Source organism: Panthera leo, chromosome F2 (assembly GCF_018350215.1).
Source record: "Panthera leo isolate Ple1 chromosome F2, P.leo_Ple1_pat1.1, whole genome shotgun sequence".
NCBI classification, from domain to species: domain Eukaryota; kingdom Metazoa; phylum Chordata; class Mammalia; order Carnivora; family Felidae; genus Panthera; species Panthera leo.
In genome coordinates, this window is record NC_056695.1 from 56,749,868 (window position 1) to 56,769,856 (window position 19,989).

Sequence of the window (19,989 nt, forward strand, 5' to 3'; positions counted from 1 at the left end):
AAAAACTGCACAGCAAAGGAAACAACCAACAAAACTAAAATGGAACCGACAGAATGGGAGAAGAGATTTGCAAATGACATATCTGATAAAGGGTTAGTATCCAAAATCTATAAAGAACTAAAGAAACTTAAATATAAAAAACAAATAATCCAGTGAAGAAACAGGCAAAAGGACATGAATAAACACTCCTCCAGAGAAGACATCCAGATTGGCAAACAGACACATGAAAATATGCTCAACATCACTCATCATCAGGGAAATACAGATCAAAACCACAATGAGATACCACCTCACACTGGTCAGAATGGCTAAAATTAACAACTCAGGAAACAACAGATGTTGGCAAAGATGTGGAGAAAGGGAGACACTTTTCAACTGTTGGTGGGAATGCAAACTGGTGCAGCCACTCTGAAAAACAATGTGGAGTTTCCTCAAAAAATTAAAAATAGAACTACCCTACGACCCACAATTGCACTATACTAATAACTTACCCAAAGGCTACAGGATTGCTGATCCCAAGGGGCGCAATGTTTATAGCAGTACTAACAACAATAACCAAATTATGGAAGAGCCCAAATGTCCATCAACTGAGGAATGGATAAAGTAGATGTGGTACATATATACAATGGAATACGACTTGGCGATATGAAAGAATGAAATCTTGCAATTTGAAACAACATGGATGGAACCGGAGGGTATTATGCTAAGCAAAATAAGTCATTCAGAGAAAGACAGGTATCATATAATTTGACTCACATGTGGAATGTGAGAAACTCAATAGATGAACATAGGGGAAGGGAAGGAAAAATAAGAGAAAAACAAAGAGGGCTTCAAACAATAAGAGACTCTTAAATACAGAGAACAAACTGAAAGCTGCTGGAAGGAGGTGGTGGGTTAAATGTGTAATGGGCATGAAGCAGGGCACTTTTCAGGATGATCACTGGGTGTCATATGTAAGAGATGAATCACTGGATTCTACTCCTGAAGCCAAGACTACACTGTATGTTAACTAACTTGCATAAAAAAATATTCATGCGTGAGCTTATTTTGGAATCCGCGTTTTACATTTGTGTAGTAATACTCCTGTATAAATCCAAAGATTGGCAAGCTTTATTTCTGGATAATTATGAATGTCATTAAAATTTAAGAAATATTTCACAGTATAAAAATCACTAATATGACGACATGATGGAGGTGAAAGCATGAAGGCGTCATTTGCTCTTCTTTAATGTGATACCTGAAAGTAGCAGTTCCATGTTGCTATTGCTGAGTGTTGCATTGACTCTTCCAGTGGAAGCATTGAAACTAGTAACTGTCAAGGTCATGGGTTGTTTCCTTCCTTTGAAATTGTAAGAGCCTTTCCATATATAATTTTGGGCAAACACGTCATCAGGAACTGCAAATAGATTAAATACACACATTAATTTTATGGTGCCCTGTAAATATAAACATTAAATAGTGGGTTAGAGAATATTAGTTTAGTGAATAACGATATTTTGCTAAACAGACAATAATGTGACGTGTGTAATATAAAGTGAATTCTTCAGATTTATTTCGAGTCTTGGGGAATAAACCAAAATTGCCATAACCTAGGTTTGTAATCATACATGAGTAACCAATTAAAGATGGACAACACCAATTAAAGACATACACTTATATTCAGAACCAGCTAAACATCAAATTTACTTGTATTTGGTCTCCTTTAGGAACATATTTCTTTCAAAAGGAAGATAAAGTGATTTTACCAAGCCAAGTCAGTCTGCATACAAGTCCCAAAAGGCCTTGTTTTCTCCTGGCACTGTGAATGGATTTTTCAGAGGAAGAGCATAGAGTTAACCCCCTCTTGCAGCATAGCCCTGAAAGGCTGTCGGGAGGGGTGCTCCTTTGCCCCCCTTACACAATACTGAGTTCAGTTATTTCAATAATAGATGCTCCTGAGGAAGAACAGGGCTCCACCATATCGACAGCTTTGATTTTATGGGTATTTTTAGAAATAAAGGAATTGTCACTAGAAATTGCCCAACTCTCGTGGGAGAGAGAGATGAATTTGGTAGAATCAAATAACATTCTAAATGTTAGAAAACTTTCCTCTAAGTAAGAAATGCTCTTCATTTTAGATATATCCAAATAAGGCACTATATTTATATAAATTAGTTATGTAATATATAGTTATGTAAGTCAAGAATGGCAAAGTCTACTCAGTTCCTGAAAAGAGGCTGAGAGAAGCTTCCATTAACCCTATACATGACAATAAAGCACATCCCCCCAAAGCGGCTATTGCAGGGAGCCATGCTTATTTGTGCAAGTGAGTGAATAACAGAATAGGGAAAAGTCTTTTTTTTTTCCTAACAAGTTATTGACAGTTTGTCACCTGCTCTTCTCTACACGCATCACACTTCTTATGACCCAGATCACAGAGACTGGGTTACATTCCCTGAATTCTACTCAACAAATGAAAATAACAAAACCACTGTAGACATAAAATACAGAAAATATAAACTATGGTCAAGAGTTGAATATTTTCTGAATATTCACCCAATGTGATTTTTCTTCCTCTGGTAATTCAAAATAAAGTAGCTGAAAGACTAGAAGTGCAGGCACTAGAGTTAGGCTGTTATATTTAAGCCTCCCTGTGCGATTTATAAGCTGTGTGGTTTTTGCACACAGATAAATGACTTATCTCTCTAAACCTATATTTCCTCCTGAGTGAAATGAGGTTGGCTTAGAGTTGTGAGGAAGGTTCAATGAGATAAGGAATGTGAAGTGTTTAGCTGAGTGTTAGTCGCTGCCATTACTACTGCTGCTGCTACGATTATTCAGATTACCAGGAAGACTGTGGAGCTTTGAACTTACTACGCAACTGCTAATAAAATATATATTTAGCAGACACATAGTAAGTATAATGAATAATCCATGTTTCTGGCTTTGTGATCTTTGCAAAGTCATCCTTGTACTGGCACTCCCTTCCCAAACCTCAAAGAATACCGCTATGTACCCTCTAGGGGAATGCTATGCTATGTATGTATAGGGGAGTTTTACCTAAAACTTTGATACAGTGTATGAGTAAAAAGCCCTCGATATGTGGTAAGCATGTTAAAGTTTTTTGTAAAAAAAAAAAAAAGAAAAAAGTGTACCTAAAACGAGTTTACAGGAGGGAGTCATGAGCTATATTGGCCTGCACTAGAAAGACCTGGAATTTGGAGAAAATAGCATCTTCCCAGCAGAGGTAAGAGCAGGAGCAAGGGAGAAAGATATTCTAATGGCAGTGCCTAAAAAATAGTAGGAGCCCTTTAAGTGTGGTTGTCTCTATGTTTATTTCCACCTGGACTGGACTGTGATTACTCTTTGCTCTCTCTGAACCTTTAAAGAAAATCTGTTATACCTGATGATCTTATCTGTGGTGCTTAGACGAAATCCTGTTGGTTGAAGGAGATTAAAGAGAACCACAGTGGCAGGAGAAAACAGCAACAGAAAGAAGTAGGTAGTAGCAGCAGCAAAGTATATTGCATCAGGTTTAATCATTGATGTGGTAGTAAATGTTTAACTAGTGGGTCTCCAGGAAAACAAAACAAAACAAAGCAAAAACTGATATGCAGTATTTGCTGATTTCCATAAGTGTATATATTCCCATAATAACAGATTTCAACCTACTACCAATATGACATCACTGAATGCAAAGCTTGGAAGAATGCACAGAATGGTCTGTGCTGAACCTCTACCTGCTGGCTCCACAATGCCACTTCTACTCTCTACTTTTTGAGAAATGGAACTCAGGTTGGACAAAGCAGACACTATTTGGTTATTTATATTCCCATGTACAGTGGGAATGATAATACTTCTATGTTTAGTCTATTTTGAGATTTAGATATGAATGTGTATTTGGCAGTTCTTTGAAGCTCTAAAATGCCATCCCACTATCACTGATGTGGATATCAATGAAAAGAAGATGGCATGATCCTTTCTTTCAATACGTCCGAATTTAAACTTTACTTCACAGGCTTCATAGAATTGTTAAATGTAGCATCATGCTCCTGACACAATTCCCAAATATCATTCCTGTTATTTTGGAGTAATCTAATCACAGTGCCTCATGATTTTCAATTAAATGTTTCTAATGTTATTCCATTTAAGATAACATTCACCTTGAAGAGTTACAGATATTTTTACTCAGGTTAAAGAAATTCCTTTCCTCTTCCAATTTATGAAGCATCTTTTAAAATTATAAATAGGCGTTGATTTTATCAATTATTTTCTGTGTAGGCATTGCGCTGATCAACATTGTTTGCATTTTAATCTCGTAATTCACAGATTACTTTTAAGGATTATTTAACATAAAAATGTTCCTGCATATCTATCATGAACCCAGGTTGGTTTTGATGTGTCATTTTTTGGTTATTCTGTTGGATTTTATAATTTTGGATTTCATTTGGTAAGATTTTACGTAGGATATTTTTATCCGTACATCTTGAGTCAAATGAGTTTGCAATTTTCCTTTTTGTATAATCTCTTTCTGAGTTATTCGAATTATGTTGGACTTATAGAATGAGTTTTCTTGACTAGAAGAGATTTTATAAAATGGGATGATCTGTTCTGCTCCTTGAAAGTTTGGTGGAATTCATCAGTAGAGCCATAAGGACCTGTTTTTTTCTCTGTGGAAACAGTTTTCAACTTCACTTTAGTTTTATAGGATCATTCAAGTTTTCTTTTCTAGGTCTGGTAAGATATTCTTTTCTACAATTTGTCCATTTATTTAGAGTTGACTGTTATTGATAGTTTCAATTAATATAATTATAATTGATCTAATCAATGCTAATGTAGTTATGTTCACATTTCCTTTTGTTATACTATTTAATATTTGTTTCTTTTGCGATCAATCTTACCAGAAATTTTCCACTTTTTTCCCCCAAAACACCACCTTTGGCTCTGTTTCTTCCATTGTGTCTCTTGGGGGGAGGGTGGTTAGTTCATTTTTATTATTGTATTTATTTTTCTGCTTTCTTTTGGTTATTCTGTTCTACTTTATATATCTTCTTAACAAGGATACTTAATTCATTAGTTATGAGGCTTTCTTCTTTTGTAATGTAAGAATTTAAAGCTATAAATTCCCCTCACAACTTCGCTTTTGGTATACAGCCAAAGTTTTGATATTTAGATTTTTCAGTATACCTAAATTTTAGGGTTATATAGTTTTTAAATTACTTCTTTAATTTAGGAGTTACTCATAAATGTTGATTTTGTTTTTTATTCTAAATATTCAGAAATTTTTTAAATGGACCTATTTTCTTATCAACTTTTACTTGCATCATGGTCAGATATCAGCCCTGAAGGCTAATTTTGCTTTGAAATTTATGCATTTGTATTTATTATTTAATATATAATCAATTGTTATACATATTCCATGTGCTTTGAATAAGATATATATTCTATAATTGTTTGATACAGAAATCTTTATGTATGAAAATTGGGTCAAGCTAATTAATTGTGTTGTTCTTCCATATTCTTTTTAACTTTTTTTGCCTGTCTGATTTATTTATTGGTGACCATAGGTCATGTTTTGCCTGGGACAGTCCACTTTTACATTTGATGTACTAGAGTTATTATTCAAAATACTTATCTACTACTAGATAAACCATGTCCCTCGGAAAAGTCTGCATTGATTGACCACTGTGGTTTTCTGACTCCATTGCTAAACTTACTCTCTTATGTTGACATATTCTCTGATTGCTTTAGTGACATTCAGTCTATTTCCACTGCACATTGAATAAATCAGTATTTCAGACTTATTTTTTTGTGGGTACTCCAGCTTTATAGCATGTACCTTGAGAACTTCTAAACGCAACTAAAATTAGAACCTAACACTGTTTCTGGCTTAGTGTAACTAGATCAAATCTATCTTCAAAGTACAGATTAAATGCTGTCTTTAATTTTATTTGTAGCTTTTAATTTATATAGTGTAAATAAAATACAGACTAATACTAAAAAAGCAGCTCTCATATACTGAGGTCTTACTATGGGCTAAGCACTTCACAATTCATTTTCATGAAGTTCATTTATAATAATCTAATCATGTTTCTTTTGCGTAGATTAAAAATGGAGGCTCAGATATATAACTTTTCTAAAGTCATAGCATAGGGGGTATATAACCTGGTAACTAAATTAAGGTTGTAGGACTTAAAAGACCATGTTTTTAATGATTAAATTTAAAATTTTGGTTTTTAAATCAATAATTGAAAATAAATAGAAGATTTTGCTGAACTTTTGCTCTCATACCAAGTGTATTTGGTTCCTTTTTAAAAATATATATATATTTAAAAATTATATATAATATCTCATTTATCTAATTTTTGTTTTAATGTTTTAAATAAAGCATTGCTGGGGAACCTGGGTGGCTCAAGTTTAAGCGTCCAACTTTAGCTCAGGTCAGGATCTCACAGCTAGTGAGTTCGAGCCCCACGTCAGGCACTGTACTGACACCTCAGAGCCTGAAGCCTGCTTCAGATTCCATGTCTCCATTTGTCTCTGCCCCTCCCCTGCTTGTACTCTCTTTCTCTCTCAAAAATAGATAAGCATAAAAATAAAAAAAATAAAGTATTGCCATTATAGTATAGTCATTTTCAGATACTCCTGAAGGGATATTTTATAGAGAGAACTATAAGCATTATTTTTGGAATATTAGCATGTCTAATTCATAGTTTTTTCCATACGGAATGAATATATAAATATATATATATATATATATAAATATATAAATATATATAAATATATATATAAATATATATAAATATATATATAAATATATATATAAATATATATAATATATATAAATATATATATAAAATGTTCACTTCGTCAAGAAAATAGTAGATCACTTTTAGAAATGATGACTTATAGAAAAACTACTGAAATTACTAACCACTTAGCTTTGGGCTGGGTGTTCCTAGAGCAGGTCTCGGATCTTTCACCAATATTTTGGAACCAGCTATAAAAAAAAAAAAAAAGTAGGTTTACAGAAGTTAATATAATTAATAACACACAGTGATGCATTGTTCATTTTATTCTCAGGCATAGCATATAATTTTCTCCAAAATATCCTATTCATCCTAACATCTCAGTACCTACTCAACACTTTTGTTGTGCAGCTAACAACTTCAATAATTACCCCATTGTAGGCCAGGGGGATGAGGGAAAGATTAGTGCTGCTTTTTCATTTTAGGATTCTCTTATTTTAAATTCATAAACCAACATGCAAACAGTTGATTACAGCATGATAGCTGAAGGCTAAGGGTATGTTCCTGTTGCACAAAGGCAGAAATAATTTAGTAGGGTGTGTGTTAAAAAATAAAAATTTGTTAAGGTGACCCATGATGTTATAAGAAATTGGAAAGACTCAAAACTAAGGAGTTAATATTGAAGTTTTAAGCCAAATCAAAGGTAGTTCAAAGTAAGGAAATCATGTGGGTTGCTGGATGTCCCTGTAAAGTTATAGGAGTTATGACATTCAGTACATATGCAGTGAAGACTGTGTAAGGGGTCGTCTTCTCCCTTAGAACAATATAATGTCTTTAAAAGGTTTTAAGGGAAATAAGGCTGCTGTAGGAGTCCCAGTAGAGATAATGCTGACTTAGCCTACCATAGTAGTGATGATAAACAGCAAAGAGGATAGATAAAAATGTTATTGAAATCCTGTTGGATTTAAATGGGCTTTTAATCTTTCAATCTCATGAAAAATTTAAAGCAAACTGAGAAGTGTTCTTGCTAAGAGAAGAGAGTGAAAACATCTCAAAAAGGAGATGTGTGTGAATGCTACAAGAGAAGAAGAATTAGAAGGGCTGAAAAAAAAAAGGAAAAGGAATTTATTGATGACCTTATCAAGAATTCTAGAAAAATTTCCTCTATTCCTTGTTCTGAACACATAACCCTTTGTCTCTGGTAAACTCACTACATCTTATTCAGATGGGGATTGTCCTGATGAAGCAGCAAGAGAAGTAGACACTCCTGGTCAAAATACTATATATCACCCTAGCTGAATGACAGATTTGGAGGCAGGCTCCATTTAAAACCGATCAGACTCCTGAGTAGTGCTTTCCTGATCAAGAAGTTTTGGCAAAAACTCTTTCTAGCCAAAAGATATCAGCCCAGCGATGCTGGAAGCAATTTTCCCTACTGTGGCAGGTTGAATAATGTGACCCCAAAATTCATGTTCACCAAGAATCTCAAAATATGGCCTTATTTGGTAATAGGGTCTTTGAAGATGTAATTAATTGGGGATCCAGAGGTGATATAGTCCTGAAATCCAGTGACTGGTGTTCTTAAGAAGAGGAGACGGCATACAGAGAAAGGAAAGGATGCCACATGAGATGGAGGCAGAAATTGCTGTGAGGCAACTTATGAACCAAGGAAAGCCGAGGATAGCCAGAAGCTGCCATAAACAAGCAAGAGATGAAGCATGACTGTTCCCTAAGGACTTCAGAGGGTGCATGTTTCTACCAACACCTTGATTTGGGGCTTCTGGCCTCCAGAACTGTAAGAGAATAAATTTCTGCTTTTTTTAAGGTATCCGGCTTGTGGTACTTTATTACAACAGCCCAGAAAGCTAATACACCTACCATGATTAAATAACTAGAAGAAGGAATAAAGAAGAGAAAACAGATCATAGAACAGAAACTATAAAAAGACCTCAATAATATTCCTGTGCCTCTGGATCCAGAAGTGCCTACCCTTGGAGTTGATTGACAAACTTCTCTAGTTCCTAAGCTAATCTGAGTTGAGTGTTTGTCTCCTGCATTTTAGGAAGGCTGAAATAGTATAACAGCTTCTGTCAAAAGCTTCTATAATGAAAACTTACCTTCACAAACAGGAACTTTTCCAGTCCAGGTGTTATCAGACCTACACACTCTATGCTCTGTTCCACCTGCCAAGAAGAAGCCAGGCTGGCAGGTATAAATGAGAGTATAGCCATGAGATGGAAGGTCCATTCCTACTACATTTGCATGAGCAGGAGTTTCTGGTTGTTTACAGCTGTGGGCTATATTAAGAAAAGAGAAAAGTGTTCATTTTTTATATACATGTTAAGAAAATTCTGAGATAAGAGTAAAGATGAATACACCTTTGCATAGTTATTCTAATTTTTTCAAGGAAAATGTATCAATGTCAATATACATATTAATTTCATAGACCAACATGTACTAAGCAATCATCTGTGGAACACTGGTAGCTGTTAAAAGGTAAGCTGAGGGGGGGAAAGCTGAGGATAATTAAGCTAATATATGTGTACTATATCACTATTCTAGACACTCACAATACACATTAGTATTTTATTTATTTTATTAAAACCGCTTTTGTTTTGTTTTAAGTTTACTTATTTGAGAGAGAGAGCATGCGGGGTAGGGACGGAGAGAACAGGGAGACAGACAATCCCAAGCAGGCTCCAACATCATCAGCACAGAGCTGATGGGCTCAAGCTCACAAACCATGAGATCATGACCTGAGCTGGAATTAAGAGTTGGATGCTTAACTGTCTGAGCCACCCGGGCACCCCTAAACATTAGCATTTTAAAGGATGTAAGAGGTCCTATAGTAATTTACCTGTCAAAGTTTGACAAACTCGGATTTTCTATGCCAGTTTATGGAATATTATTTTATTATTTTTTTATATTTATTTTAAATTGTAAAAACATTTTCTAAAGTTAAATACAATCACAGCTCAGCATGTCATTCTGATATTAATATTTCCTAATGTAGAAAGTACAATTTAATAATTTTTGACATGTGAAATTTTCTGGTCATATTTTAGGTCCATAAGTAGCAGCGTTTTCATTCTTTTAACTTTTGTCTCCTTTTCTCCATGCTTCCTCCCACTCTTGATTCGCTATCTTGGTTCTATTTTACCCACTGATATGCCATTTCTTGGCCCTGCCCCCACTTTACGTGTTTTATGTCTTACAAATAACATTCCTTTTCTCAGAGATAGATGCTACAAGGAATTTTCTCCCTAAACCAGACAGCATTTCTGATCATTTGTTCCTGGATATGGATACTTAAAAGTTTGTCTCTGAAAAAAAAATGTTCTGTGGACAAATTTGTTTGAAAAAACAAATTTCCACCCCTTTCCCAATGGAGATTTACAAAACTATAAATAAGAGCTAACATTTTTAAATATTATCTGATAAACAGTGTGTTACATGTTTTATATTTAATATAATTCAGTTATTGACATTTAATACTTTGGGGGGAAATAATGCTACAGATAAACAGATAGTCTGTCTCTACTACATTCTTAACCCTCACATTATGCACACAGTAGCAGTCTGAGATACTTTCAGTAACAGCTTTATTTCAATCCTATTCCATACTGAAGTCATCAAAGAACTTTGGTTTACTAAGAAATACCTAGTGACATCTCACACAGTTTCTAAAGTATGTACTCTACTGAATTCTCTGTTAAGGAATTCGGCTATATTTAAATTTCAGCCAACCAGGCATGTGACATGACTTCTCTGTGGAGTGTTCTGCTGCTTTTCAGTGAGCTGCGGGTCCACAGAGGCTCCCGTGATCAATTGAGTGGTTCTGAACAGGGCTAGAGTGAAGTCACAAGACTTATTTAGACTTCAGCAAATCCTAAAAGCTGGACACCATTCTAATGAGTATTTCTACTCCTGCTAACTCTTTATTGTTTTTCCCTGAGAGGCTCATGATTTTAAAAGATAGGGAAAGGAGATAAAAAAAAAAAAAAAAGAAAGTGGGAGGGAAAGAGATAAGTAATTCACCAGCTGAAACTTATTTCTAACTGCAAGTCAGAAAAGACAGCTTCATGACCTTGGGTTTTGTTCTTTAATCTGTACAACAAGTGCTCTCAATTTAGGGTCAGTGCACATTTAGAAGCTCCAGGAAAGCCTGAAATAGTATTCAAATTTTTGGTCAAGATGTTCATGTGTATTTCCTTCCATGAATGTTTCTATCTTTCGTCATTCTCAGAGGGTTTCAGAAGTGATGAAAGATTAAGAGGCACTAAGTTGGAGCCTCCTCAGTGCACTTTGGATTCATAGGTGCAGATCTATGCATTGATAAACTAATAATCATTTAAAATTACCAGATGGCCAAGCTGAACACAATTAAAGAGCTTTGCAAGAAAGAACAAAATTGTGCCTCGTGCCTTCTGACTTCTTTAAAAAGAATGCTCCTTAATTGGCATTGGGATTATGATACAGTAATAAAGTTTTATTTTACAGTAATAAAGTAATATATGTAAATTATGTTCCATCATAATCTAAAAAAAATCCACGTAATACATCTTTTGTGTAGATACAGATATACTTCCCACTTGTAAGAAAAAATGTATATAAATTCTGGTCTGTGGTAAGTACAACTTCATACCCACAGTACTTACGTATGCACTCAGGCTGAATTCCACTCCATGTGAGGTCAGGAAGGCAAGTACGTGTTGTAGACCCTTGAAGAAGGTGTCCTTTTTTGCAATGAAATTGCACAACACTTCCTACCTATAGCAGATTTCAGAGAAAAAAAAAACAAACATACCAATGCAACTTCAAATATGGCAACACATAGAAAAAAACCTTGGATGAGAAAATGCTTTCAAAAGAAATTCTGCATGGTGAAAGCTGGAAGAAAAAGATATTTAAAACTGATTTAAAATAAAATTGGGGAAAAATCAAAACTAAGGATAAATTTACATCTCTTTGTGTACATATCATTGTCAAATATTTAAGTATCCAATGCTTGTATAGGTGCCAAACATGTTGCCATGGTTGTTTAAAGAAAATATATAAGATATTAAAAGCCAATAAGCTACATGTGACTACAAGACAGAGAGTTAAATAAAGATAAAAAAAATGGATGAAGTTAGAAAGGGAAATAAAGATAACTAACAGTGTAAGAGGCAAATGAATATGGAAGACAGTAAATGCAATATGAGATTAGATGCAAATGTGTTTACTGAAGGTTGGGATTGTAAAAATACACACTGGAAGAGAAGCAAAGTTTGCACTAAGTTTTAAGGATGTGAAACTTACATAAAAACATAGAACACGGCTCTCAAAGTGTGGTTCCCAGACCAGTAACCTCATTGTCACTAGAAATACAAATTCGGGGACCTTACTTACTCCACACCCACTGAATCAGAAACTCTGAGTAGGGGACCAACAAGCCACGTTGTAACAAGTCCTCCATGTGATTTTAATGAACAATAACGTTTGAGAACAACTGATATAAAAGTAGAAAAGATAAGAACATGATGAGAAAATGCAGAAAGGTTAAAATAGACATCATATAGTTCAGGAAAAAAGAAAGTACGTTTGGTTGATTGGCATGGATGATTCACACGGTGAGCTGAGAAGTTGACGGGAGGTAAAGCGGGAAGCAGTGAGATCCAGAAAAACAAAAAAAAAAGGAAAAAGAAAACAGACCCCAGAAATGTGTATGTGGTTTTAACTCTGGATCTGATCTTGCTTGAATAAGCTATATTTCCTCTTTGAGACTTAATCTATAAATAAAGATGGTAATATTATTTGTCTTGAGATTTGTTTTAAGAATTAAATGAAATAGGGCATATAATCTATCCATACACGGATGGCACATAGGTTTTAAATAAATCCTAGCTTTAATTATTAAGTCAAAGACATAAGTAAGAATCCATTTCTGAAGAGTCTCAAATTGTAGGCCATGGCATTTAAACTCTTTTTTTAATGAAAACATAAAGTTGCTAGAGCTCTCAGAGCAAGAAAAATTTGTGTTGAAAATACCATCTTTGGAAAATTAACTTAGCCACTGCATAAAGAAACTACTCAGCAAAAAGAATGACAAGCAGCGATTTAATCACGAGGCCAGCCCTACTGGATTAGATTTGAAGGGCTAAAAGCTGAACATGTGGGAGTAGACCTGGGAAGGACGTGGTTAGCTCAAACTACATTACAGGAAAAAAATCATCAAGATTTATTAAATGATTACAGCTGGAAGACAAGGGGAGGAATATTTAGTGTTTGCCACTTCAGCCTTCCCCAGCACACCGGAGTCTGAGAGCCATCAGCCCTCCTCGTAGGACTTTTCACAAACACCCTGTTTCCTTCCTCCCCACTTAGTTCCTACTTGCACTTGCTAAAACAACATGAGGCTGAGCTTAAGGTGACATAATTTGATCCAAGATCCCATTTGGACCTCGAGACCAGCTAAATGCTACCATTTCTCATATTCCCATTATAACCCAGAATGATGCTACACAAGAAACATTCCATTCCAAGGGTTGCTCTCTGATAGCAACACTTATTCTTTCAGTTGTCTTACATTTTCTCTTCCGAGACATCCTCACGATAGCCTTGAGATCTCTTACCCCCCTCAAGGACCCATTTTGTCCAGGGCCACTACACTGTTCAGCTCCAGGGAGTATTGTTCACCCCGAATTCAACATAAATGAAGTCCTTCAAATTGTGCTCCAGGACATGCAGTTCACATACTCTGAAGTTGTGCAAGATGGTGCTGCACGGACTAGTCAATTTCTGTTTTGTCGTTGTTGTTTGTTTATTTTTCAGAGAGAGAGGGAGAGAGAGAACAGGGAGGGGCAGGACGAAGGGGGCGCGGGGGGGACAGAGGATCCAAAGTAGGCTGTGTCCTGCCAGCAGAGAGCCCAATGCCAGACTCCAGCTCACAAACGGTAAAATCATGACCTGAGCCAAAGTTGGATGCTTAACTGACTCAGCTACCCAGGCGCCCTTGGAGTAGTCCATTTCTTTTTTTTTTATTTTTTTATTTTTTTTTTAAAGTTTATTCATTTTTGAGAGACAGAGCATGAGTGGGGGAGGGGCAGAGAGAGAGGGAGACACAGAATCCGAAGCAGGCTCCAGGCTCTGAGCTGTCAGCACAGAGCCTGATGGGGGCTCGAACTCACAAACTGCGAGATCATGACCTGAGCCGAAGTCGGACGCTCAACCGCCAGTCCATTTCTTATATGGACTAGTTTATGTGACTCAACAGGTAGATTTTGCAATTCTGCTCTTCAGTCCAACTGGTTTTACGCAACCCATCACCTCCACCACTCTAGCAATCCTACTTTTAGGCTCAAACTCAGTTAATGTTGCCACCTTCCACTCATGAATCTCCCCTCATTCAATTTACCACCAAATACTGATAATTTTACTTCCTAAATCTTTCACAAACTGCCCCCTTCTGTCTTTCTCCACTTTTATATCCTGTTTTAGTCCTCCGTATCTTTTCTACAGGTTTGGTTCTCAGATTGTAGCAGATATCATAATTAGGAGGACTTTCCAGAACACAGATAGCTGAGCCTCCCTGGAGAGTTTCTGACTGGGTAGATGTGGGGGAGGCCCAGAATCTGTATTTCCCACAATTTCCTAATTAATACTGCCGCCGCTTGGTCAGGGGCCACACTTTGAGAACTACTGTCATAATTACAATAATCATAACTACAATTGTGATAATTATATAACTTGTTTCCATTTCTCCAATCTTGACCACAATTACATTTATTTTCGACACTAAAGTCAGAGTAATCAACATGAAAGTGTGACCTTTGCATTCTCCTTCTTAAAATCTTTACTGCTTATCACCCATAGGTTAAGTTACATTGTATTAGCTTGTCAAATAAAAGCCTCCATATCCTGACCACAGCCAATCCCTCTGGTTTCTTCATTGACCACTTACTTTTACTCAAATTGTTCTCTTATAACAACAAATTTTTATTGTTCCCTTAATGCATGCATATTTTCATGCTGTTTACCCTGCATGAAATGTCTTTCCCAACTTTCTTTTCCTAGCTCTTATCCTAAAAGATTTATCTGAGACAACATTTTTAGAAAGGCTTCCCTGTAGCAACAGAGTAGGAGAACTTTTTTTATGTCCTTCCTTAGCAACTTTCAAAGTTACCAATGTTATCATCTATCCTATAAAGTCACCCACACACTAGAAGTTAGCTTCTCTAGGTTAGGGACTGTGTTACTCGCTTGTGCGCACCAAGAGCTCTTCAAAATGGTAAATCAACTGAAGGAATGGGGGCTAATAATTTAATTTTACAAAATCAGTTGATTACCTAACTTAAGAAGATTTAACATATTGGGGCACCTGGGTGGCTCGGTCCGTTAAGCCTCCAACTTCGACTCAGGTCATGATCTCCTGGTTCCTGAGTTCGAGCCCCTTGTCGGCTCTGTGCTGACAGCTCAGAGCCCGGAGCCTGCTTCAGATTCTGTCTCCCTCTCTCTCTGCCCCTCCTCTGCTTGCATGTGTGCGCTCTCTTTCTCTCTCTCTCTCTCTCTCTCAAAAATAAATAAAGGTTAAAAAATAAATTAAAAACAAACTAAAACTAAAAAGATTTAACATGTCTATAGTTCCTTTAAATACAGGGATATCCCTTCTACACTTTACATGGCATGAAGCTAAATCACTGTTTATTCTTTGAGGAGTACATTTAGGCTGCTTCATTAAGACTTGATGATCATAAGATATAAGAAACATGTGGGATTACAAAGACTTTTTTTTTTTACTTGTAAGACTTTTCCCCTTATTTCTGTAAACTTTTCTGAAGTCATCATAAATACTGCTTTAGATATTAACCAGATACCAGAGAAGTAAAGTTTATTTAAAGACTTTCTATATGTCACTAATACATGTAATAACTAGTTTTGTCAAATTCACAAATACTTATACCAAATATCTAATATAACTAGAATTAAAGAAATTTTCTAATTAATTTTTTATTCAGAATTTATTATAGTTAAATACATTACCAGAATTTTCTCCAAATAACAGTGCATTAATAGACACTTTTTTAGTTATTAGCCCACTTAATAGTATATTTTATATAGCTCTCCATGCTTTTCCAACTAGTGATGTTATAACCTTCTGATTCTAAATTAACTTCTAATGTGAATAATATAATTTGGCTACCTTTGGGAAATATAAGTTTACATTATCCAATTCAAAAAATTCTTGAAAAAATAATTTAGGCACAATTTTCTCACCAATATTTACTAATAAAAAGTGCTCTGGATAACCAATTATATGCAATGTAAAAACATGGAATATTATTTTTATATCAGGAATTAAAAATTATCTATTTATATTTTAATTGCAGCCAATGTTTAAATAAAAATTAAGTTGGACGCAAATCGCACGTTTTGTACAAAAGCATTATAAAATATTAAGACATGTCTACTTGGTAAATATAATTTATCTTCTTTAATTCCTTATTTCTTTTATGTGTTATATCTTAGTTTCTAAACTGTGAAGTTTAGATAGCTAATCAAGGCATAATAGAAATTTTGTATAAATTTAGAACACTCTAAGTAAGATCTTTCTCTTCCATGATATTTCATAGCAAATTACTCTTGCTTTCCTAGAACTTTATTTGTGTCTGATTTTTAGCATCACATATTAAAGATATCTATTTGATATATATTTATATAACACACATATATATGGCTTTACAATTTATAGGCTTCTTCTGTAATATATCTTAACAACCATTTTATATTTATATTTTTTACTCTGTGCTTATGTTAAACATTGTATCCAAGAAAAAGTGAAGTAGCTTCTAGTAAAAGACACATAGATTTTGATTAATAAAATTGAAGTAAAAGGAAAGGATCATAAAAATGAAGGGATAAAAACATATGCATAAGATAAGATCCAAGGAGTTTTCATTGATCATCAGTTTTGGCCCTGAGCTTCCTGGTTTAAAAAGTTTTTGAATTTTAGATTATACTATAAGTTTGTATTAAAAAATTATAAGTTTTTAATTTTAAAAATTGGATTTGGGGGCACCTGGGTGGCTCAGTAGGTTGAGCATCTGACTCTTGATTTTGGCTCAGGTCATGATCCGATCCCAGGGTTGTGGGATTGAGACCCATGTTGGGCTCCATGCTGAGTGTGGAGCCTGCTTGGGATTCTCTCTCTTCCCCTGGCCCTCTCTTCCACTTGTGCCCTTTCTCTCTCTCTCTCTCTCTCTCTCAAATAAAATAAATAAGTAAAATGAATTGGATTTTATGATATTTTTGTTTGAAAATGCATGGCATCAAAGTCATCATTTCAAAGTAATAAAACACTATAATGTTTGCCCCATTCAATGTACTTATGTACTAATTTCGATTATAAACTGGAAATCATACATCATCACCACGGTCATTTTGGTAGGGCTAAATATCTTAGTGTTCAATATCTTGGGCTTAAATATCCAAGAGTCAGTTTATAAACATTTCACATTTATAATAACTTTAATGTAGCAAGTCTTAACTACTAATGATGTGTCTTCCAAAACCTGTATCTCAATTTAAAGAGTAATATGGCAGTTAGTGAAATATGTGTGTTTGGAATTTACTCCATAATTAATCTAGATGTTGTATCAATCACTTTGACAGCTACTCCCTTCACTACCAATCTATTTTTAGCCAAAAATTATTCCAACTATATTTTAGATATAAGAGAAACTATGTTGGGTACCTTTTTCAACACTGGATTATTTGTCATCTCTGGCAACAGGTAATATATCCTTATATGTTAATAATTATGGCTGTGTCCAAAAAACTAATATATAAATCTATATAGAAAAAGAGTAAATAAACACACCAAAGAAAAAAAAATCAAGAAAATGATTTGAGTGCCTGTGTAATTCATCACTTTCCCCTTTCTCTTATTCCTCTCAGAAGTGAGCTTTCTAACAGCTGTAATTTTACTTAAGTCACTGCTGACCTGATCAAATCATGCGTAGATACAAAAGTTGAGACATCCTGATTCTTTCTCTAGAAATCTGGAACTGAGATTGAGACACAATCATTTTCTGTATGTGGCTGAAATATAATTAGAAAAATGTACCCTTGGCTATAAGGTCAATTTGCAGACAGAAAATCAAAGTAGGCAAACACAGAGTAGTGCAAAACACTGAGTCTTGGTGCCCAGTTCCTAGATTCTGGGCTTGATGGGTCTCGCCTGGATCCCTTTTCTTGGAGTCTTTGGGGGTGCCTTGGGGTCCCTTTCTTAGGGTCTACCTGCACATAGCTTATAATGCTTTTAGTCTTAAGCTAGTTCAAAATAGCTTCTGTTAACTTGCAAGCAAGAGTTTTCTCAACCAATAAAGATGGTTTTTCCAGGATTCTATTTGGAACCTACCAATATTTTAATATTAGTGAGAATTATATAAACTTTTAACATTTCCATTGGTTCTATACAGATTTAGTAAATATATTTAAATATGTACACACACACACACACACACACCAGTCACATGCATGTAAGAAAGTTGATGTCCCTAATTTAACATACTCAGTACATCATTTATAATTTTTATAAAGATTAATGTAATTATGTAGAGAGTTTATCATTTTTAAAATCTAGTCTATTCATATTTATCTAAGTAGAATATGATGATCCAATTAATGTTTATTAGCTAAATAATATGAATTCAGGGTTAGGTTAACTGTGGAATAATATTTTTCAATGGTTATAATAGAATTCTTACAATGCAGAGTTAATGATTCTATTCATTTCATTAGACTACTATACTAAACTCATTCTTACTCATTTCCATTCTCATTATTTCAAAGGGTATTTATTAGAAAGGACTCCTACTCTTCAAAAAATCACCTGATTTAGTACACAGACACTAACATCAAAATTCTGTATTCTCTCAGGATATTTTCATTGACTTGCTCTGTGATCAAAGCCAAATCAAATTCCTTTCCAGTGTCTTCATCTATATGATGAGGACTAATGCTCTTTAACTAGTTGTCCATTTTTCAGGATTTATTTAGATCAATTGATAAAACCTTTTATAAAGATATGAATCTAAAGTTTTCTAAAAATACCACATAATAGAGACTGGGACACTTTTTTATTACACTTTTATATTACGTAGACAGGCCTGAGGCAAACCAGAAGAATTGGAAATGCTATCAAATCAATGTTCATACTGTGCCTGGACTGTCGATAAATGGAAACTATTTTTAGCAACAAAAATATGGCAACTTTGATGAGTACTTCCTTTAGAAATGGATGTCTTTCAGGTTCCCACTGAGCTTCACACAAAATAGTACAATTTAGAAAACCCCGAAACACAAGGCAATTGGGTAATATGTATATTGGCTATTTCCTTGTGGAGTCACTATGCACTTTGGCTCCTGTTAGGCCCCTGTAATGAAAAACCTGCTGAATCTCTACATAAATCTAAACTGGAAAAAGAGAAAATAAGAAAGTCAGCCACACAAGACTGGGCATGCTAAAGAATTCCACTGTAACAAACCAACTATGTGGCTAAATATAGGTTAAATTATTTTCTCAGACATTTCCCATAGCAGTGAAAACACTTAAAAATAGTCAGGTATTATATGCATATTATAAGAGAAACATATTTTAGTCTAATTGCTTTATTAAATAACCACATTTTTATATATTCGTTCTTTAACATCTTTTATCTTTACTTTTCCTCACTCCTCTACATCATCCTTTAGAATTTACTCATTTACCCCCTCACTTATTCTCATTTACCCCTTTCTTATGTACTACTGTCGATTTTTCTTATGCTTACAGCTATCTTCAATGTTTCTTTTATTTTATCCTCATAATCACTTATACTATTTTCTTAAACCATATTTTTCTTCTCCTAATCTCCTTCTACGTTCATGCTTTTTCTGCCATTTACCTTTTTATGTTTATGAATACAGCTATAAGCCTGATGTTTTTCTGTTTGTGCCAACAGGATTATATGTGCATGAATCAAAGAAGCCTTTTGATCTAGTTTTATAATACATAGAAATATTTATTTAAAGTACTCACTTGAAATCCAAATGTATTATTCTGAGACCCGTGCCTTGGGACTCCTGGATTTTCACACGAGGTCCGCGTAGGTTCTAAAATAAAGATTATAAACGTAATATTCCTTTAAAACTTATAATTATATCTATCTATATTCCTCTCATACAAAACAATTTTGAGTGATCTGGGGCTCAATGAAAGGACCAGGGGTAATAATAAAGA

At 34.7% G+C, this 19,989-nt stretch overlaps 1 protein-coding gene across 3 annotated transcripts in view; it reads right to left on the reverse strand.

Annotated features, from left to right (window-relative positions):
* Positions 1-19,989, reverse strand: part of CSMD3 (CUB and Sushi multiple domains 3) — a 1,240,952-nt gene that overhangs the window by 17,569 nt on the left and 1,203,394 nt on the right. For all 3 annotated transcript variants that reach the window (XM_042923788.1, XM_042923787.1, XM_042923786.1), the window contains 5 exons: positions 19,789-19,862; positions 11,387-11,498; positions 8,846-9,025; positions 6,914-6,979; positions 1,238-1,396 (listed from right to left, as the gene is read on the reverse strand). In XM_042923788.1, the coding sequence (XP_042779722.1) occupies positions 1,238-1,396; positions 6,914-6,979; positions 8,846-9,025; positions 11,387-11,498; positions 19,789-19,862 (591 nt within the window). The remainder of the gene's footprint in view (positions 1-1,237; positions 1,397-6,913; positions 6,980-8,845; positions 9,026-11,386; positions 11,499-19,788; positions 19,863-19,989) is intronic.